General features: G+C 34.0%; 1 protein-coding gene across 2 annotated transcripts in view; it reads right to left on the bottom strand.

The window, feature by feature from the left end:
* Window positions 1–23,674, bottom strand: part of EDIL3 (EGF like and discoidin domains 3) — a 236,944-nt gene that overhangs the window by 91,919 nt on the left and 121,351 nt on the right. For both annotated transcript variants that reach the window (XM_087958209.1, XM_087958210.1), the window contains 2 exons: window positions 10,069–10,197; window positions 1,005–1,118 (listed from right to left, as the gene is read on the bottom strand). In XM_087958209.1, coding sequence (XP_087814335.1) covers window positions 1,005–1,118; window positions 10,069–10,197 — 243 coding nt within the window. The remainder of the gene's footprint in view (window positions 1–1,004; window positions 1,119–10,068; window positions 10,198–23,674) is intronic.

Genomic DNA, 23,674 nt, shown 5'->3' with positions numbered 1-23,674 from the left:
TCATAAGTAACTGTAGTTAATGTAAGTATAAGAATAAGAGAATTTTCTAAGAAATTTATGTTTTGCTACATAGCTCAGCATAATTTATATACACTGTATCCCAATAGTCCAATACATCATGTGTGGGTGTCAATTGCCCTTCAACAATATAAAAATGTGTACCAAACCTATTTCTTTGACAGTTTTAATAAAAGATGACACATGAAACTCAGACTTACAAAATTGGACCTACCACTGCTAAGCAAACAATTTTTCATATATAGACTTAAGAGTAAATTCTAAACAATGCTGTTGAGTTGTAGTAACCAATTAGCTTCTTTACAGTCCAGGATTGATTGACTACTTGTTAACATTTCTTTGCTACATATATACAGTGAAAATGATTCTCAACAGATTATTGGTTCTTTTAGGTTTAAAGCTTGTTCCCAAAGACCAGAACAAATGATAAATTTTCATCATTGAGCCATCCATTATTTCCTTTTAACATTTCCAAATAAGAATAATGATGAAAAAACAATTAAGAAGAATGAAAGAGCAATATTATTTTATTCCTTCCTTGAATTAAAAAATGAATACATAAATATTATAAACAAACTTCCCAAACATGATTATCTATCTATCTATCTATCTATCTATCTATCTATCTATCTATCTATCTATCTATCTATCTATCTATCATCTATTTTCCCTCCACCAGAGAAAAAAGAGATAGAGATGAGGAAAAAATGCAGAATTGTGTGAACTCTGAAACTGATTATAAAAATGATTCTACTAAAATAGTGGAGAGAAAGCTGCTGTTATTATAAAAGGCAGTTATAAATCTACTCTGGCTGCAAGATACAGTATTGATTCAGCCAGCTATATGTTATCTTCATCTAAATACTGTGCTTTTTTATCTTTTTTCTTAGATGTAACATATTCACTTTTAATACCCACATAGGTATTAAAAGAAGAATCAGTATTACTAGAAGAATCAGAGTGAAATACATTTAAAGTATACTTACTATATTGGCAATTTCTCCCCATGAATTCACCTGGACACTCACAGGAATAGTTAGCTACCAGATCTGTGCAAATGCCATCATTCTTGCATGGTTCAGATTCACACTCATTTACATCTGTGGGGAAGGAATTAAATCCTTGGTCAAAAAAATCTCCATTATCAGAACAAGTCCAGTACTTGAAGAGATTGCCTATGTAAAGTATAAACATGTTTTCAGGAAGGAAAAACTGTATAGACTTTTGTCTTTTTCAGATATGTAATTAAGAGCCAGGCATCTGTTAGTAATAAAACATGGAACATAATATAATCAAAAGAAGCAACTTAACATCTGCATTGGTTTCCATGGAAGAATTGTTTAACACTCAAATCCTGTTTATTAAAACAAAGACAAGCAATCTCCCCCTTCTGAATTTTGCTTGAACAAGTCCATGAAAACAAAACTATTTTCAAAATAAACTATTAACTGTAACAAGAAATATATTGACTACTTCATACTTTCAGACATTGCACAATATCAAAATGCTGCATTTGGTACCATAGTTGGTGCCAAACTAAGTGTTTAACAAGTTCTGTAATTCCCTCCAGTGTCCTGTGTTTGTGTTACAAGTAATTATAAATCACGAGTCTGGATATGTTTCTACTTTCCCTTTCCCCCCATGTTCCTGGATATGTTATACCTGGGCAGGTTTTAGTGTGCTGAGAAAGAGTGTGAGCTGCATACACTTTGTAATAGTTCTTATGGCCATATGGATGGACACAGAAGAGCTTAGCATGAAACAATCAACAACATTCTAAGTTGTGCCCATTAGAGCCACAAGGATAGATGGAACAATATTTTTCTGAAATGTTTTTTGTCTCTACCATTCCTGGCTAATAAATAGGCTAGGTCTATTTTCTAACTCATTTCCCTATCTTACCCTTCCTCCCCACATCAAATAGAATCTCTCTCATACCAAGTTTGAAACTGGAAATAAAAAATATAGACATTTAAAAAGAACAACTTGAAAACAGGTATTCACTTTCATTTTCAGTGGCACCTTTTTTATGTTTCCTGTTACCCAATTATTATTCTCAAAGATCTCTTTCTTGGACTGCATTAAGTTCCAAAATAATATAAATATTGTTTCTTTAAAGATTCAAATTCAATCATTTGCACTAAAGGATTTTGTGGAAAGGTGCACTTCTATGCAATTTTAACAGTTGTAAAAGAAATGGGTCACTATAGCTCTTTCTACTCATTAGGCAGAGTATGCCATGGAGTCCTGCAAAAAGTTCTCTCTCTCTCTCTCTCTCTCTCTCTCTCTCTCTCTCACACACACACACACACACACACACACACACACATTCCCCTAGATTGAAATGAAAATACACTTTTATCAACAAATGGCTCAAATTTGGTATCATTGGATTTTGCTCAACCTGTCTTTGTTAAATGAAAAATTAAAACTTTTCTAAATTATACAGAGAGAGAGAGAGAGACAGAGAGACAGAGAGACCTAATATTATTTCTTCTTCCTAATTGCTTTTAATATACACTGAGATAGCAATCTTAGTAATTCATTATTTTCATTGTAATTTCACATATTAAAAATGTATCTTCAGGGCAACAATCACCACAATGTTCCTTGAACTCTATTACTATGATTGACCATAGTCAATTTATATATATGACCATAACACAAATGGTCATAACACAATTTACAGAAATATTAAAATCTTTTAAAAATAATTCTGGTCTACAAAGGAAGTACAAATTTTGTGTGAAAGCAAACTGCCAGCAAATGTCACTGCTAATCCATAAGTTGCCTATAATACCTCATATGCCTAAATGTTGTCTGTAATTGTCTGTATCATTTCATAATTTCAGATCTATGTAATATGATAATTGTTCACATGATGCCTAAATAGTAAATTTACTATACAGTAGATGATTATTTCAATAGCTTCTCAAAGGAAAGAGTCAATGAGCATATATGTATTACCAAGTTTAATACTTTATCATGTGCTAATGCAGTCTGTGGAAATTGTAGGACATCATCTGTGCCCCAATATTTTGAAGAACTGAGCTCTACATCCAACTTTCATATAAAAGAACTAAAGGTGCTGACTTGTAAAAATTCTATAATTGGGTAGGTATTAGTAACAACAATTTTCTATATCTTTCTGGTGTTTTGCAGTCCAGATCTAGTAGTCCTATGAATACTGTCAGTCAGCAGCAACATGACCATTAGGCAATAGACCAGCCAGATAGAAACCAACTGCTAGCTTGGCTCTTTGGTACAGTTTAAATGGAAAGATCAGCCATTAAGATAAGTGTCCTGCTCACATACAGATACCTCACAGGTGGGGTAAAGGTTTTATTTGAGGCTTTCCAAATCCAGAATAGTCTTCTCCAGAAATTCCCATGCCAACAACCACACAATCTTCCAAAAGTTCACAGTTCAGTCCAGGCATAAACCCAGCACAAGTCAACAAGGCAAGACAAATCCAGAAGGCAAAGGCAAGTCTGTGAAGCAAAGGCAGAATCCATGAAGTAAGCCCAGAGGTCAAGGCACAACCCAGGTCCAAGATACATGGTCCAAGTTAGGAAACAAGATTCAAGGCAGATTCAACACAGAGGTTGACAAATGCAAGGCAAGGAAATGGACGTGTTGTTCCCAGTGTTGTTTCACTCCATTCACTGAGCTAAATAGCTGCTTCCCAATACAGTCCTTCAAGAGGGGAGGTTGCTACCTCACAAGTAGTCTGGCTGACCTTCATTGTGCCTGCCTCCTGTCAGCCCTTCGTGCTCTTGGATCAGGAGGAGGCAGTTGTTCCTGATCTCCGCTGGCCAGCTGCAGCTGTGCGCTCTGTCTTCCTGAACACTGTGGGTTTCCCAGTTGCAGCTGTGTCCCTTCTTTCCCTAGATCAGTCAGCCACTTGTCCAGTCACTCTCCCCTGCAATTGTTCCACACTGCCCAGCTTCACTGATCCTGACTTGGAGCCTCTAGCAACCTTTGGACATTCTCCATGTCTCCCTCTGAGGTGCCTGGAAATGGCTCATCTGAATTGGAGTCTAGAGCGGCATCTGGACAGATGGGAAGCTGTCACACTAAACCTGTACTATTTTCAGGTATTAATTAGGGACCACATCCAGTGAAATTTAAAATACTTATTCATTGTTCAATGAACAATGAATTTCATTATCTCTCAGTAAACTATGCTCAGGTTCATTTTTCACTTAAAAATGATTTCTGTTTGCTTACGCAGTATCTTCTACTTTTAATTCAGTGGTGTACAATGTCCAAATTACATGCATCCATTTTGAATGAATTAAATGGGTCATGAGTAGTTTTTTTTTAAGGTGAAGTATTGCCTAAAGAGACAAAATATTCTCTTTAAAGTTCTGGAAAACAACAGGAGAGATGGTGCTGATCTTATTCAAGATGACTTTTCTTTTAGTTTTTCCACGAAAAAAAGAACAAACTTCCAAATCTATGTTCAAAATCAAAGAAATACTCTCAAAGAAATTGGAAAAAAAGGATAGTAGAAAAATTAAATATACTCAAGGTTTATGTAAGTAACACTTGTTTCAGTACAGAGGCTGAACCAAATTCATATTTTCAGCTAAACACATTTTACTAAATGATAAAAATGAAAATTAGCATTTGGTTTATGGTATGAGGCATTGATTAAAGCATTTTTTTTTCTTTTTGTTCCTTCCTACTCTATAATACGTCTGAAATCCTGTCTATGCAAATTCCATGAAAAAAGTGTCGCAAAATGCACAAAAGCACTTTAGAAAACCCCTGATTTTGAATTGTGAAAGCAGCCATGTCTTTTGGGATTTTTGTTTTGGAAGATACCCCTCAGACATGGGGAGATAGCCAGCAGCAGTGACCCAAGTAGCTAAATGAGCTTTAAAGAGACAGTTCCTCTTTTACAAAATTTGCTTGTAAGAAGTGAAAGAGTATTTCTGTCCCTTACTTGGCTTATGAGGGATGGCAGAGTTCTGCATTAACCCACAATTTTAGATTGAATTATAAAATTCAATTAAGCACCCAGCAGAATTACAGTATAAAAATTCATCTGTGTACTTCAGACGCCAATGTGATGTTGCAGCACCAGTTTGCATACAGGCATGTGCCTTGATTCCTCCAAGGTTCCTTGGCCCACATGACCTGTGATATGTTCAGCTCTATAATTGTCAAAGATGGAAATTGTCAAAGATGGAGTGTTGTGAAAAATGATGTAGTACCTTTGAGGATTCCCTATATCTGTATCCCAAATAGTGGTAGTGGTGAAGTAATATAATCAGCATTGTGCCATTGCTGGATTATGTGTTTCTATATTGTGATAAGAAAACATCAGAATCTTGCATCACCATAGAACAATGTTTTTTATTTTATTTTAACATAAGTAACAAATTTTGTGATGACTGTCTATGGGTAACTACAGGCAAGATTGGGAAAGGACATTCAATGTCACATACATTATGATGTCACTGTGCCAATGATATAAACCATTTTAATCATTCACACAAAGACATGAAGTACAAACACAAGCAGCAGGTTCTGAACACCCACGATAACTATACAAATCAGTTACATTTTAATTTCATTGTTGATTAAACTTTGTAACTACAATTTGTTATTTGGACTTGGTTTTATTCCAACTAAATATTAAATATTTAAATTTAAATAGATGTTTAAATATCTAAATATTAAAGTATGGATAGTTTCCAAGCATAAAAGTGAATGAAGCATAAATTTACATACTTGTTATAGATTTGTTTATCCATTTAAATTATTTAATTTTTTCTATTGAAAACCCGATCATTTTGCTGGGTAAACATCTTTTTTAAAGCTGTAGTTATTACCTTCTTCCTTTCAGACTTATGATGCCACAACAATAATTTAATGCTTTTCTGTAATGATAGCAATTTAACAAAAGCAGCAATATGAGCAGAGTGCTCCTGGCAGTCTGTTTTTAAGCAACCTTTCCCCATTTTTAAATGTAATCTTTTTTTTGCTGATCTCAGAAGTTTTGGGTTTAGTTGAAGCTTTTGTTTAATTTAGTAATTTTTGTCAAACTGTATTGATATCCAATCAACATATAGAGAGCTCGTCTTCATTGAAGAACTGGTACGAAAACTGAAGGAAATTGGGTTCCAATATTTTTTTAGAGGATTTTATTCAGAGAATAGGCAGGATGTTAACTGCAAAAGAGCTAGAACTGCTGCCATATCTAGGAGGAAGAAAATAATTTTTTGTATGAATTAGACCAAGGCCAAACTTGAAACAAGTTTTAGTCGCATCAGTCTTAAAGAGATATTAAATACATTTTATATAGTTAAAGTGTATGTGCTCAAAAGACACTAATATATCTGTATAAAATATGTAAACTAATATGTCACCCCAAAAATTCACAATGGAAAATTCATAATGCAAACTCAACTATTATTTGAAATGGAACGCATGACATTGACTTGTCCACTTTATCATTTTAATTAATAATCATACCAAACCTACTTAAACAAAATTGATAAAACCCAAATTGTACTTTGACAAATAATAATCCATACAATGAAAATTAGATAAATAGTTCTTATCCTCAATATTGTTCATTAAAAAATCTGACAAAACTTTAATTGTACTCTTACCATCTCTACTTTTGCAATTCACTCATTTTCTCCCAGCACTTAGTTCTTTACTTTTATTTCTCAAAAATCAGTTAAGATAGAATAGGCAGGCTTAGCAGCCGTTTATCTGGGAATGCCCTAAGAACAACTGTCAAATAAATGATAACATCATTGTCCTCTGTACAGCACTAAAATCTATTCCAATAGAAGACAATATCTGATCTCAGCATTGAAGTATGGAGGCCTCGGTGCCCTCTGAACTTAGTTGTTTGCTTGTATATGTTTCATTACCCCACAAAATAACATCATCAGTGCAGGTGATTGGGGTTTGCTCTCTATATGCAGTAATGTGGCTTTCCATTTTTTTTTTTTGTTGGAAACTGGTTTTCTCCTTGGTATTTCCTTGACCAGGGTATTAGTTTCTTTTTGATTGTTTGTCTAGTGTTAATCCTTGCTGATCAGGGTATTGACTGCTGGAAACAATGTACTCTGGTCTTTTTATTTCCTTCTTAGTTTTTTTATTGTCTCTAAATGTCTATATTTCCACACACACAAAAATGGATACAGAGAAATCCAATAGTAAATCAAAGTTTAATAGGATGATAAAGTGAAATACATGAATTACTTATACTCTAGAAATGTTTAGAAAGTCTACAAGTTCAGCTGCATAGTTTTGGTGAAAGTAGTAAAGTTCATTCCGGTATTCTTTTTCACACTTTGTTGCAGATTTCTGTTTGAAATTATTAAGCAGCATATTTTAAGCATATTTTCCCCTAGGCTCATGTGGCAAAATTCACTCAATCTTGGGAAAATATGCATTTGGCTGAAGGTGTTTCTGACAAATGCTATATCCATGCCCACAATTGCTCCAGATCTTATATTGCCTTTTTAAATTTTATAAGAAATAAAATCTTGGAAAAATAGATGAATGGAATTTGCACCTGAGGAAAAATTCAGACATACAGATGAGGGTGAAAAATAAAAAAGCCATTAGAGCAAATGTGGTTACCCGCTACCAGAAATAAAAATTGCCATGCAGCAAGTCATAGGGAAACAGTATATCAAAATCAGAGAATGACAGTTACCTGGTAAGAATGACCTGCATCATGTAATAGTCATGTAATAGTCAAGGAAAGACTGATGTGATACAGAATGGAATATGATCTTCACCATGACAAAGAATAAATGGATATGCTGTTCAAGGTCTGTATTGGAAGATCCCCAATTTATGCACACAACTACCACCTACGGAGTCTTCCCCAACACCCGTGCCTTACCTGATCAGTATTGTAATGGGCAAACAGATATGAGTGTTTGTAATGTTTAAGCAATTCTAATAAATTGCTTAATAAATTGTAACAACCCTTCAAGTACTGGAAGACTGCTATCATATCACTTCTAGTCCTTCTGTTTGTTAAGCTAGACACATTAAGTCCCCTCAATCATTCATCATATGCTTTAGCCTTTAGATCTCTTATTTATTGTTGTTGCTGTTATTTGAACTCTTTCTAGAGTCTCAAAATATTTGTTGTATTGTGGTAACCAGAACCAAAACCAAGTATAGATTTACCAGTGCAGTATAAAGCAGTACAATCACTTCACATTATCTTGAAACTATCCTTTTGTTGATCCAACTTAGGACATATGGGTATTTTTTGCAGTTGCAGCACTGCTGAGCCAGTAATCTATATTTGTGCATTTGGTTTTTCTTCCCTAAATGTAGAACCTTACATTTGTCAGTATTGAATTATATTTTGTTGGATGGGGCCCAACATTCAAATCTGTCAAGATACTTTTGAATCAAGTCTATATTCTAATTATTAATTATTTTCCCCCAGGTTGGTATTTTCTGTAACCTTGATGAATTTCCTCTTCTAATGCCTAATTTAGATAATTTATGAAAATGTTGAAGAATATTGGACCTAAAACAGAACCTTGAAGTATCCCATTGCATATTTCCTTCTATGTAAATGTAGTTCCATTGTGGACTGCTCACTGAGCATGGTTGGTTAGCCAGCTGTAAACCCATCTGTTGGTGATATTCCCTATTCCACATTATTCTATCTTATCAAGAAATAGGCAGCGGTCAATTTCATCAAACACTGTACTGAAGTCCAATTATACTATGTCCACAGAATTTCCCTTAGCCACCAATTTAGCCACTTTGTCAAATAATTCAGTAAGGTTTGTCTCACATAAGCTGTTGTTGACAAACTCATGCTGGCTTCTAGTAGTAGTTTTGTCCATTTCTAGGTGCTCACAAATGCATTGTTTCATTATCTTTTTCAGGATTTTTCCTAGGTATTGATGTCAGACTGCTTTGTCTGTAATTGCCTCGATCCACTTATTTTTTTTGTAGATTGGAGACACATCAACTGTTTTCTTCTGATATTTCCCTGATGCTCCAGAAGCTTTAAAATATTTTGTTTAATAGTTTCAAGATCACATCTGCCGGCTCCTTCAGAACTCTGTGATATAATCCATCTGATCCTGGTGCTTTGAACTCCTCTAGAATGGATAGGTGTTCTTTATAATTTTCTCACCTAATTTTGACTTGTATTCTGATTCTGTCTCCTAGCATGCTGCTTTTGATAGATTGGACATTTGTTTGTTGGTGTGTGTGTGTGTGTGTGTGTGTGTACAAAGAATTCATTTGTTTAATTCCAGAGTAAGGAGAAAAAATAAAATAAAATTCTTCAATTCATAAATTTATTTTTACTGACTGACTGTAATAAATTTCAGATAGAAATGATGCTGTACATTTAATTAATGGTAGAAAAATCCAGACCATCTATTAATAAAGCCCTCGGAAAGACTTCCTATTGAATTAAATAACAGGGCTAAAAGCACCTGTCTTAAGTTAGTTTTAAAATGAGCAGAAATAGAGAATATAGGAGACCTATTAGCATAAAGATCTACTTTTTAACAACCCTTTTTATCTTTAGCCATCATTAGCTGAATGAACTGCTGCCTATATCAAGATAAAGCCTTGAGCTTTAAAGGAAATATTCCATTTTCTGATAGAAAGAAAGAAAGAAAGAAAGAAAGAAAGAAAGAAAGAAAGAAAGAAAGAAAGAAAGAAAGAAAGAAAGCAGAGAGGGAGGGAGGGAGGGAGGGAGGGAGAGAGAGAGAGAGAGAGAGAGAGAGAGAGAGAGAGAGAGAGAGAGAGAGAGAGAGAGAAAGAAAGAAAGAAAGAATAATTTTATTTTTATTTTATGGAAAAGACTCAAACATGAAGATTCCTACTGAAATTGTAATAAAATAGAAAGAAATTATAAATAATCTTATGGAAGTGTCAATAAAGATTCTAATGCACAGACACATGCAAAGTCACAGCCGAGCAGATCTGATGAGTCAAACACATGCAGTAATTGGATAACTATGCAGAATAGTTCTAAGTATTTCTTCATCAAGCAGGAAAGGTAAATACCATTTTAAAACTTACTGTGCTGGCAGTGTATTCCATTAAATCCAGCTGGACATTTGCAGATGTAGCCTATGAATGTGTCTCCTCTGTAGGCTTCACTGATTTCACATGTTCCACCATTATGGCAGGGATTAGGGAGACATGGCCCTGAAAGAATTAAAAAAAATACAAATGAAATACTGAAAAACATAACCCTCTTGTAAATCTAATTCATTCATACGAATTCATAAGCTTTGATAAATTGATCAATATTTTGCGTCACATTTTTGTTGGTATATTTTTCAACCATCCCAGTATATTTGATTATTTTTTTAACCAAAGAACATTTTCATAGGTGGAAAACAGGCCTCTGGCACTTACTTTATCTGAAAGGCATTTGAGAAATTCCACTTTTTTAAGGTCAGGAAGTGGCTCAGTTTCAAGGCTGGGAAATTCCCAATGCCCTGGATGAAATTCATAGAAACATTCTATTTTATAAAAATGTTATTTTTAATATAACATTGCTACTGCTGAAAGGATTCACCCCATAATATATCATCTCCGAAGGCCTGTTTGAAACAGCCAGATTTTGATAGCTTTATTTAATCTTGCAGTTAGATAAAGCCAAAATTCTGGCTATAACCCCAAGGATATAGTATAAACATACTCAAAAGAACAGAACAGAATAGGAACAGAATAGGAAATCCATGGTCTTTAGACTATGTTGTAGATTTAGATTAAGCACTGTTTACTAAAACAAATTATTCTACCTGTGGCATAACTGTAAGTTAAAAGCATCCATTCTACTGTGAGAAGTAAAAAAAAAACAACTAATGGAAATTTTGGAATAGCTGATGAAGGTTGGGAACAGATGATGAAGGATCTGTATTAACATTTGTTAACATAATATAATTAAAGTAATTAACAGGGATATGTCTCTTTAGATGTTGCCTAATTATAATGCACAGCATGCATTGATCAATGGTAGGAGATTCTGGGAGATTTAAGTTGAAAAATCTAGAATGCTACAATATACATATCTTGGTAATCAACAGAATGCCAAGGTAGGGAAGAGATGCTGATCTAGAATTTTAGAATGCAATTAATAGCAATAGCACTTAAATTTATATACCACTTTATAGTGCTTTACAGTGCTTTATAGCCCCCTCTAAGCAGTTTACAGAGTCAGCATGCCCCCAACAATCTGGGTCTTCATTTTACCAATCTTGGAAGGATGGAAGGCTGAGTCAACCTTGATCCAGTGAGATTTGAACTGCCAAATTGCAGTCAGCCAGCAGTCAGCAGAAGTAGCCTGCAGTACTGCACTCTAACCACTGTGCCACTACAGCTCCTTAAATAAATATGTTTCAAACTTGGCAACTTTAAATATGTTCCACGCTGGCTAAGGAATTCTGAGAGTAAATCAACACATCTTAATGTTGCTTAGTTTGAAAAACATTGAATTAAATTGATCATAGTCCTTTACAAGTATTATTTGAAGAAAAGTTAAACAGCCCCTTCCCTTTTCAAGTAACTAAATAATGTAAGTGAAGGGATCGCTACATTTCAAGCATAATTGTCCATTTTGATGAATTTCTCTCTAGTCAGGTTTGTTTCTTCTTGAATTAACAAAAAAGAGGGCTAAAGTTTTAAAACAGAGAATTGGGAGAATTCACACTGAAGGGATTGATAAACAGGAAGAACATCAAAAAAATATAGATGTTTCCTCTGGATCATAAAGCTACATTGAGCTGCCCACTTAATTTGAGGCTTATCTAACTTGTGTGATTTTACATGGGCAAAACACAGCCATAATGCATTAATCTAATTCTCCATATTCTTCAAACTTCAAAGCAAATGTATAATTAAATTTCTTTTTTTAAAAAAATGAGATTTAAAACAAAGTTATGATCAGTATAAATTTCAAAGGGATGAATACTGAACAATTGCACTATATATATTTTTATAACTGGTGCATAATTAGTATGTAATTGATGCAGCCGTACCACCTGGCAATTTGGTAGCTAAGCATATTTCCCACTCTATAACACGAAGTGTAAATCTCTAGAGGCAGCACAGAATTTGACATCTGCAATTTCTTTATTTTCTGAAAAGCATCTATATGCTATTGAGTTAAATTCTAAGGAATTCCCTTTCTTAATGTGCAACCAAATAAGCAAGTATTCGTTCCCTCCAGGAGATTTGGAAAAAAGCTCCAGGAGATTTGGAAACCTTTACTCTGCTAATGGAATTAGGTCACAATGGCTGTATAGAAGGATGTAATAGATAACAGATAATCAGAGTTGGAAGGGACCTTGTAGGTCATCTAGTCCAACCCCCTGCCCAAGCAGGAGATCCTATACCATTTCTGATAGATGGGAGTCTAATCTCTTCTTGAAAGTCTCAAGCTATGGTGCTCCCACAACTTCCGAGGACAAGCTGTTCCATTGGTTGATTGTTCTGTCAGAAAGTTTCTCCTTATTTCCAGGTTAAATATCTCCTTGTTCAGTTTCCATCCATTATTCCTTGCCTGGCCTTCGGGTGCTTTAGAAAATAGCTTGACCCCTTCCTCTCTGTGGCAGCCCCTCAAATATTGGAAGACTGCTAACATGTCTCCCCTAGTCCTTCTCTTCACTCGTCTAGCCGTGTCTTATTCTGTTTTATCATTTATAGTAAACTTTCTATAAATATGGTCGCAATTCTTCAACTTGTTCTATGTCTGTCTGAATGTCTGTCATCTATCTATCTATCTATCTATCTATCTATCTATCTATCTATCTATCTATCTATCTATCTTTATCTCTATTTTTTCTGCCAAGGACTATTGTCTTCATATTTCATTAATTTTCAGATCTTTATTCCTCTAGCCAGCACTTGCAATAAATTATTCAGATGGTCAGCCAATAAGACAACATTTTCTGCATACAAAAATATATCTTCATTCATCTCTCTAACCACCTTATATTACCAGAGCAGTGGATGCATATTTATTTATAAATATGTTGAGTAACCAAAGGAACATTGCATGACTCTCATGCATGCATTTCTTTCATCATCTATTGCTCCTATTGCTCTTAGTATTTTCAGTAACCATTCATGAAAAAATATTCAATTATTTAATCCTATTCTCATTACCACATTCTTCTTCATCAATATGTCCTCATGCCTAAAAGACAGTGACTTACAGTGTTCTGGTTTCTTGCCCAGCACCTTAACTGCTATGACAAACTTGTGTTAAATATTTTAACATTTCCCCGGTTATTCTTAGTGATAAATCATGATTTTTAATAGTTTTAGAACTGTACAAAGTGATTGTATGCTTGAAAACACATGAAAGGAACTCTCAGTAATAGCCATTATTTATTTATCTATTTAGTCATTCATTAAATTTCTGTGGCTACCGATGTCAGACAATGACTCTGAGTGGCTTAAAACTGTGTTCTCTGTTTAGAAAATTAAGCCTTATTCTCTGAAAGTCAGAAGTTATTTTTTAAAAAAGTTTATTTAAAATCTCTAATAGTTATAAACATTTCTTACCAGTTTATTGTAAGTAAAATGATTGGAATGTTCAAAAATTTCACATTTTTCATAATCTGAAATGGTTTGCAATTTTTTTTATAAAAATATTATTGACACTTTAATTATTATTGTTCAGAATTCACCATTGTTAAAATTCATTATTAAAGAAACATATACAGTAGAGAAGTACCATGTTTCTCTGAAAATAAGACCCAGTCTTATTTTCTTTTCAGCCCCAAAATAAGCACCAGATCTTATTTTTGGGGGATGTCTTATCTGTTTACCTTAGGACCACCACAGCCACACTTTCCATGCACTGACACCTGTTGCACTGTTGCCTAATTTATTCTGTGGCTGCTTGAGGCTGCTTATGGCCAGATGCCACATGGCTGATTACATTGATGCCACTGTTTGTGGCAGGATGCCATGTGATTTCTGCCATGAGCAGTGGCATCGGTGCAACAAGCATTGTTGTGTTCTGCTGCGAATGGTGACACTGGTGTGACGAACCATGTGGCATCATGCTGTGAGCGGTGGCACGAGCATAATGTGTCACATGGCATCTAGTTGCAAGTGGCTGCAAGCGGCTGCAGAAGAAATCAGGCAGCAGCACGACAGATGTCAGGACATGGGAGTCCTGGCTGGGGTGGTTCTAAGGTAAGCAGATGTGGGCAGCTCCACTTCCCATTCCCTCCCTAGCTTGAATTTTATGCCTGTGCCTCACCCCACCTTGTACAACCAGATGTTGGGCTAGGCTTTAACTAGGGCTTATTTTTTGGGATAGGGCTTATATTAGGCACAGGTGTGAAAATCAGGCTAGGGCTTGTTTTGGGGGTAAATCATATTTTTGGGGGAAATATGGTTTGAAAGAAATCATACATCTAATCTTGTGTGAAGGTTTGTAAATTATCTAAACAGAAATAAGTCACATTTAAATATTATTAAAAGGTAAAAATGGCATTGCAGAAACAGGAAAAAGATGTAGCATTTGCATTATATCTGCAATTTTTGTAGCATTGTTAAAATTAAAAAGAACTGCTTACCCACTGTACACATTGCTAGATAATAATTGGATATAGATCAATGAATAAAATGAGTTAGAATGGAAAGGACAGGACTATTAGCTGCTGCTACAGATTAATCAAAAGGCTATCTTACCTGCACATTAAATTCCAGATGAACCTCTCTCTCTTTAAATATAAAGCAATATATCTACATTTATATTATAAGTGAATATTCATTTATAGTTTTCCACATGTTAGTTTCCAATATATCAATAACAATAGCACTTAGATTTACAGCCCTATCTAAGTGGTTTACAGAGTCAGCATATTGCCCCAATGATCTGGATCCTCATTTTACCAACCTCAGAAGGATGGAAGGCTGAGTCAACCTTGAGCTTGGTAGGATTTGAACTGCTGGCAGTCAGCAGAGTTAGCTAACCACTGAGCTAATACAGCTCAAGATATAGGATTTACCATCATTTTTCTGAACAATTCCCCCTTCTTCTCCTGAGATATTATAAGATTTCTTTAAGTTTAAAACAGACATCCAATCTAGGCCTTTTTAGTAGTATCCCCCATACCTTGAGTATATGGTCCCTTAAGGCAGTGGTTCTTAACCTTTTTGAAACAATCACCCTCTTGAGCCATTGAGGAAGTTATCATTGTCCCCCTCCCCCAACATAACCTCTCAATCACAACACAGGGAAATAATTCTTCAATTTATGCAAATACGTTTTTGTTTTCTTTAAAATTGTCATCAGGACATATCGCTGCAAATGATTTATTTCCAGTCTTTTTCCCATATCGCGCATGAAGATAAGTGATGCGTATTCACATATGTACCGTGTTCTGTACTGAAGCTAGCTGGAGGAACATTTTAAAACACAGTTCAATCCACTAATAGCGAGTGATCTGATGTTTTTTTATGACAGATATACAGTGGTTCACTGTACGAAAAAGTCTTAAAAGTGTCCGCAAAACTTCTCGCTCCATCACCCCCATATCACCCCCCTTCTGTTCCTTTGACCCAGCATCACCCCTTTTTGTTCCATTGCCCCCCTGAAAAATGAAATCGCCCCCTGGGGGGTGATATCGCCCAGGTTAAGAACCACTGCCTTAAAGTATACTGGGATCCAAACATTCTTTCAATCAGAAAGGGCCTGACAACCATTTTATCCTAATGCTTTATGGGCTTTTAGTTTGATTGCCCTCCAACTGATTGTATTAATAGTGATTGTATTATTGTGTTACATTTTAATGAATTTGATTAATTATGTTTTTTTTTTAATTTTAATTTTTGCAATAGAACCAGAGTCTATTTTGTTAAGGAGAATCTACAAGCCAGATAAGTAGATCTAATAAATAATTGCTTTATTAGTAGCATGCTTCTGTAATTCTACCCTGTATGTTTTATAGATGGCATTGACCAAATAAGTAGATATTTTCCCCCAACTAATATAAAACTTATAATTCTGTGAATGTAACATTCTGAGAATTTTTGCACATACTATTTGTCATCAGGTTTACACCAATCTATTCATGGATAGGTTGTCAAACTTCCAGATTTTTATGTGTAACGGGGAGGGAGGGAGAGAGAAAGTGCATTGTAGGGGTAATTAGGAATTGTGAAAGGCAAATTATTTTAAAAATGTGTATATCATGAAAATTTTGTTGAAATACAAATATGCAAACTGTTTTTAAAACTATGCCTTGCCATCAAAAACCAAATGAAATCAAAAGTAACAGGTTTGCTTATTCCTTAGATTTAAGCCTCTTTTTTATTAGAACATAACAAATGATAAATTCCATCAGGAAACACATCTTCAGGTTTCTTTTTTCGAGGCCCAAGGCTTGCTTGCAAATAAATTAGGACTACCAATAATGTCACGCTATGAGAAACAGCTTTTCCTTTACATTAAATTCTTGTTTAATAGGATAATCTGAAAATGTTTTGTATTAGGTATTCCTTTTTTTAAAAAGTTTTAAAATAGACTTTATTTACAAAAGATTAAAACATGAACAAACATACAAATTATGTAAAAATAAAAAGAATATAAATAGAACAATAAACATATTTCTTTCTATTACATTAAATCGATAGCTCATAGTAAACAATAATAAGTAATCATTGGCAAGTATTCCTTATCCCTTATCAATTACCTATTAATTAATAAATAATATATTATTCTGCTATTACTATTGGATTATAACTGTATTGATTAATCGAATGGAGCCTTCATAATATTTATATAATCGACAAGAAGCTTGAAATCGTTATTATTATACATTCAATATATACAACTATAGTATGTGGCCTGGGTTCATTTATCCTGTATACCTTTTTTCTTGCACTCTAACCAGCTGTACCACTTATCCCAGACCAGATAATACTCTGACTCTTCCTTCCCATTTAATTTGAGCATGAGCCTCTCCATTTTGGCGTATTCATAGCTTTTTTGAATAATAATGTGTATAGGTGGTACATCGGGCCTTTTCCAATATTGCACTAAAGAAATTCGTGCCGCTGTTAATAAGTGGATGATCAGATATCTCACTTTGGGAGGGTATTCCCCTTTAATCATTCCCATTAACAGTTCCGATTTCCACTCCAGTCCGCATTCAATAATTTCTTCTATCCATATTCTTATCCTTGTCCAATATTTTTTAATCTCAGGGCATGTCCACCAAAGATGGAAATAGGTATCAAGTTTCTCTTTGCATTTCCAACAGCTTGGATTTGCTGTTGGATATATTTTAGCTAATCTAGAAGGTGCCAGATGCCATCTATATATCATTTTATATAAATTTTCCTTATATGGTATTGATTTTGTAGATGTAAGATTGTTTTGCCAAATTTTCTCCCTATCATCCAAATCTATATTATAACCAAATTTTTTTTGCCCAAGCTAACATTGGTCCTTTCACAATTTCCTCAGCTAAACATTAATACAATTAATACAATCTGATAAAACATTATACAATTTGGATATCATATTTTTCTCCAGGCCCAGGAGTATTTTATCTAATTGAGTATCTTTTGTTTCAAATCCGTATTCTTTTGCGTCCCTAATATGTCTCATTTTTATTTGAAAGTAGGACTAATTGTCAATAATTATTCCTTATAATTAGTCCCTAATATGTCTCATTTTTATTTGAAAGTAGGACCAATTGTCAATAATTATTCCTTGGGTTTTTAGCACCTGAATTGATTTAAATGATCCCTCATTATCTAGTATTTGGTGGTATTTGAGCTTTTTGCTAATGTCCATTGCGTTAGGATGGAACATCACCTCCATTGTTGAAAGCCACCTCGGGATTTTAGTATAATGGTTTATTCTAATATCTGTCCAGATTTTAATGAAGGATTTACATAAAGTGTGTCTGGAGAAATATGAATGACTTTTGTTATTTGGGTTCCACAAAAATGTGTGCCATCCTATTTGTAAATCATGGCCCTTGAGTGTTAAAATTCTTTTTTTTCCCAGTTTGATCCAGTCTTTTATCTATACTAGTGTTGTCGCTTTGTAATAGATCTCCCAGGCAGGGAGACCAAGGCCACCTCTGCTTTTATTGTCTTGTAAATAGATTTTTTTTAATTCTCATTTTTTTTCCTGCCCAAATGGATTTCATAACGATTTTGTTCACTTCTTTAAAAAAAAAATCCAATAGTATCGGAATTGTTTGAAATAAATACAAGATTTTGGGTAGGACATTCATCTTAATCATTGCTATTCTACCTAATAGTGAAATTTGCATTTTGTTCCAGTTTTCCAAATCCTTTCCAATTTGTTGTAATAATTTGGTATAATTGTCCTTCCTCAGGGATAGTGTTCTAGGTCCTAGCCAAATGCCTAGATATTTAATCTTATTCATGATTTGTAATCCCATCTTTTCCTCTAGTTCTTTGTGCTTATTATTGGTTAGGTTTTTAACTAATATTTTGGTCTTTTCCCTATTAATTTTTAATCCTGCCAATTTACCAAATTTGTCTATTTCATTTAATAATACTGCTCCCGAATCTATTGGTTCTTCTGTATTAGGTATTCCTATGCTCTACAGATTCAACCCTAACAGGCTGTTCAGAGTCTGTCAGTCATTATCTCCCTTTAATCTTTTTTAAGTGAAAAAAATCTTAATATTGATATATTTATTGTCACTGTGTTCTTTTGTCACTGCATACTTTATTGTTTTATTATTTTACTTTTGTTTACAAACATTTTCATTTTTTCTTTTTCATTAATAAGGAAGATGCAAAGGTGATACAAAGATGCAAATTAAAAAAAAACATAATTAATCAAACTCATGAAAGCTGCCTCGAGTAGTTTACATGAGATAGGTGGCAAATAAATTTAACAAACAATCAAACTGACAAATAAATAAATGAAACCAGTAATGCACAACTGTAGGCGTCACTTGGCCTTTAAGTAGCAGATCAGGATCACACCTTTAAAAGGACAAAAATTAAGATTGATAAAAATTAATTAAAGACTAATGTTAGGATAGCACCTTATGTACTGTGTATAGTCATCTTCTGTCATATTAAAAACTACAATTTGTAACTTTGAGAGACACTGTTGGGAATGTACCCAAGACCTGAAATCTGCATATAAATTAGGGTTTTTTAGGATGACTACTTTAATATACATCATTGAATTTCTTGTCCTAATATAATAAAAAAAACATCTGTTTGTAAGTTGTAATTATTTTGATGTATAATAGCAGCTTTTAATAGGAAGAGTAATTTCTACATGATTATAGAAATGTAACATGTAGAGTTTGACCAGTAATGAACTTCTATTGTAGGTGACACCATGCATAATAAATATGACAAATATTAGTTAAAATATAGAAACATGCCACCATAATTTTAATTTGATTGATATTATTAATTAAGTAATGTGGAAGTTTGCCAAGTATTTTTGTAGTTTTAGTTTAAAGCACACTGGGCTTCAGGTTCCTTTTTTTAAAAATCAATAATTTAGTAGCACTTTTGTACATAATCTTTAAGTAGCTTCTAACACAAAAGAGAGCAACAACCTTTGATCAATATTAATGAGCAATAGACATCAACAGTATGCTTTCCAGGCATTTTAATCCACATTTATATAAGTAATGTCAACAAGATTAATTGCACCGTAAAAGTAATAGATCTATACAGTCTGCATCTCCTTTGAGTCCTGCTCTGAGTACATCTCCACTAATAATAGCTAGAGAATAATAAGTGCTAGGAGGCCTCAGATGTGCATGAGGCTGAAATTCAATTGAAGTCCCATTCTGTACTGAAAGATACTAATAATACAATAAAAAAAAAAATACTTGGTCTGAATTTTTGGAACCTCTGACTGAAATATATATATGGTTTTTAGGCAAATGAATCAAATGCCTCTTTTCTCTGTGAGCTACAGAAAAAACTTCAAGGCATGAACTATGTTATTTCTCAACTTTGGTGACAAATACAATGAAGTCAGTTTCCATAAATATGTGGGCACCAGGGAATACGTAACTCTGAATTGAAGATTAAATATTTCCAAATGTGTCAAACAGTTTGGACTTAAAATATAAAGACTGTCAGATATGGTGCAAAAAAAGCTATTTTTTCTTTAGATAAAATGTAAACACTGTCAAAGGAAATAAATAATAGGAACCAACCAGAAACACAACAAAGAAAGTTCCATGGTGCAACTTTGTATTTGATGAAAAAAGCTCAGTCAATTAACAAACCAAAACCCAATGTGCAGGCATATCTTATGGTTTAGTTATCCATGGCACTATTCTTTATTTTAAAATTCTCCATCTACTATTTTAGCATATAAATTGAGAATAACTTCTTACACATCATTACACCCATAGGCATTTCCTTATATGTTCTTAACATAAGGTTTAAATCTGCTTTGAAAAAAGAAAAAAAAGTTTTTTCATTAGCATACTACTAAACCCAAACTAACATCATTCAAAACCAGCATGATTTTTTTCCCCTATGTATGTCCTTATATGTTGTGTCAGGTACCTAATTTTTGTGTACAAGACCATCAATAATTAAAAGTACTCTTGAACTTGGAATCTGTTCATGTTTGCAACTCTGCATGATTTAATTTGATCAAGTAGGCATTTTCTGACAAGAATAGGGTGCATGTAAGTTTCAAGAATGTTTACAATGCAACAATTAGCAGTGTAATAGATAACACTCAGCATAATTGTTTTTTAAAAACTCAACAGGACAAAAGCCTCTGTCACTCCATTGGACTTAACCATTATCTTTACAACACACAAGGCATTGGGAGGAGGAAGGGAATCCTGTAGAAACTGCATATTCTAATCTTGACCTAGATCAAATCAGGAAGGATTTATATTTTTTCCTGAAATCGGTTAAGTAGTATTATCATTATAGATAACAGCTTATAGTATATAAGACTGAACTTACAGAGTTGCTACACAGTAACTTGTGGGGTTGCTTTGTGAATGAGATAGAGGTTCTCTAAATTTGGCATATAAATAAATAGAACAAATAAAATTTAGCAATGTTTTTTAACTCACAATATAATGCAGTTGTAAAGATTAGCAGCCAACAGAAAGTTCTATGAATTGCCCCTCTAATATGGAACTATCAAAATTGCTAGCTATCATCACACTTGATGGTACCAAACTATCTAGCTTAACCTTCATTGGACTAGAAACCTCCCTTTCTATCCTTGTGATTCTATGAACTGTGTGTTTTGGGAAGATGTATTGTAAAACCACAATCTCCCCCACATTCTGTTTCAATGGATAAAATTATAAAAGTTTGAGCAAAAATATTTTATATATTCCTCCTGCATCTCTCCCTTTACTCCATTCTAAAAAGTCCCAAATGTCTTCTTTCATAGTTTGGGCTAGTATTTTCCACCAGGAAATGGCTCATACAAAGCCTATTTACAAATGTGATGTAAAGATACAATTCAGAACTAGACCCTAGGGTTCCAGGGATGAAGGAGCCCATTTCTTGCTTAATGCCTTTTGTGAATTTCATCATTGCTATACATTTTAAGTTTTGCTTCTCTTTTGGTTTTTATTTGCTTTTAATATTGTTAGCCATTCAGAGTCATTTCTGTGAGGTGAGCAGTTGTATAAATTGATTAAATAAATTAAATAAATGATTCCTCTTATGAAAGTTCAGATTTGGAGAAATTGGAAACAAGTCGAATTTGGAGGAAAGTATTAAGAGAAACAACACCCCCTCCCATTTATCATTTCTTGCTTCCAAATATTTCCTTATTTCTGTATTAGTAGATAAATTAAAGTAGATACAATAGGTTATTCTGTATCATATCTATGACAAAAGTAAGAACCCTCAATTGGTCCTCTCCTTGATTAGTTTTCATCCATTGCTTCTTATTTTGCCTTCAGGTGCTTTGGAGAAGAGGTTGACCTTCTATTCTTTGTGGCAGCCCTTTAGATATTGAAAGACTTCTATCACATCACCCCTAGGTCTTCTTTTCTTTAAACTACCCATAAACATACCCAATTCCTGCAACTGAGATGTTTTGCCTTCATCCTAATCATCTTTATTGTCCTTTTCTGCATTCTAAAGTCTTTAGACCAGCAGCATTTTTCAGGGTCACATGAAATCTAAAAACTTGAGCTCCTTTAATGATTAGTAGAGAGAGATTGTACTTTCAGGCAGGGATAAGTAGAAAACACTTCTGAAGCACATACAGCTCCAATACACAATTGCCAAGGTTTCTGTTTTCTAATCACCAAGCCCTCATTAAAGAAATTGAACATATTTAAGATAGCTCGATACCCGTGTTTCACTACAAAACTATGTGGTCGGGATTAGTTTTTGGGGAGGAAAATAAGGGAAAAAAAATTCTGCCTCTGCTTATCAGCATCCATCAGTATTCATCTGATAAGCATCCTGTCAGTGTGTGAGAGAGTTGAGGGCTGTTTGGAAATTGAAACAGTATTTGCTGTGAGCAAGAAGGAGACAGCAAGGAGCCTGGGCGTGGCTTAGCTGAACTGTTCTGTACTAAAGCTGCTTGGTGCTGTGAAACTGAAACTGAAACTCCTCTCCTCTGCTTGTGTTTTGCATTTGGAACAGATTTCTTTTCAGGTGGGGCGGGGGAGTAGAACTTCTTCGCATCAGAGCGTGTTAATAATAATATACAAAATACTAATACTCTGATGGTAATTTCAAAAAATCCTTTCTAAGTGAGCACCTAGAAGCCAAGAGGAACATACGTGCCAAATTTCAAGTATGTAGGCTTTACGGTTTTATCAATGTACTCAGTGACAGCTGATTTTATGTTACTGAAGTCCTGATTTTGACTATGGCCTCAATATGGTTTTAATGACATTTAAAAAAAAACTTGAAAATATGTATGGGAAAAGTTTATTGGAAAAATACAGACTGACTCTTGTAGTGTGTTTTTAGAATCTCTAAAACTGTGAGTCTTAGAAATGGAAATCTGATTGGCATTATCTTTTGAATAAAGGGAAATCAGAGTCATATTAAAATAGGCACCAATAATTCAAGTTGTTGTTGTGATTTGTTAGATCATAGACAAAACATTTTCTTCAGAAGTTGATTGTGATGTACCCTCATTTTCTCTCTTCCTATCTTCCCACAATTTTGAAATAAAAATTTTGATTGGCTTCAGTCACCCATTAACTTTCCTTAAGCAAGGACAGGTTTATGTTTAAGTCTTCTCGGTCCTAAATTAACAATGAACAAGGTCCAATATAACACAAAATCCTCTGGAAAAAAAAGTCCCACAGGAGATATTTGTTTTGTTTAGAAAGAGTTCTGCAGGCTGGAAATATTTAACTGGATTGATAGTGAATTTCAGAACATGAAAAATCTGTTTCAGAATGTACCTTGCAATGGGAATTCTCAAGAAACAGCTTTGTTGCTTAAAAATCAAATTACTACAGAGGCTGTCCGCTCTCTGCTATCAGTTCTCTATTAATCCTGGTTAGCCATGTTATCTGCTTAGTGACACAATAATGAGTCTGAATTGTAGTTCTACGGCACAATTAATTTTCCTTAATGAAGTTGTCTATGCAGAGCTTCAAATTGATGCTATTTTCAGTAATAGGTAATAAATCTGAGATCTTTTATTTGTTGTAAAAGGTTGAACGCCTCC

The sequence above is a fragment of the Notechis scutatus genome, chromosome 2 (assembly GCF_049901735.1).
Source record: "Notechis scutatus isolate UNSWTSFEM ecotype Mainland chromosome 2, rNotScu1.2, whole genome shotgun sequence".
NCBI lineage: Eukaryota > Metazoa > Chordata > Lepidosauria > Squamata > Elapidae > Notechis > Notechis scutatus.
This window is presented reverse-complemented; position numbering and strand designations above follow the sequence as displayed.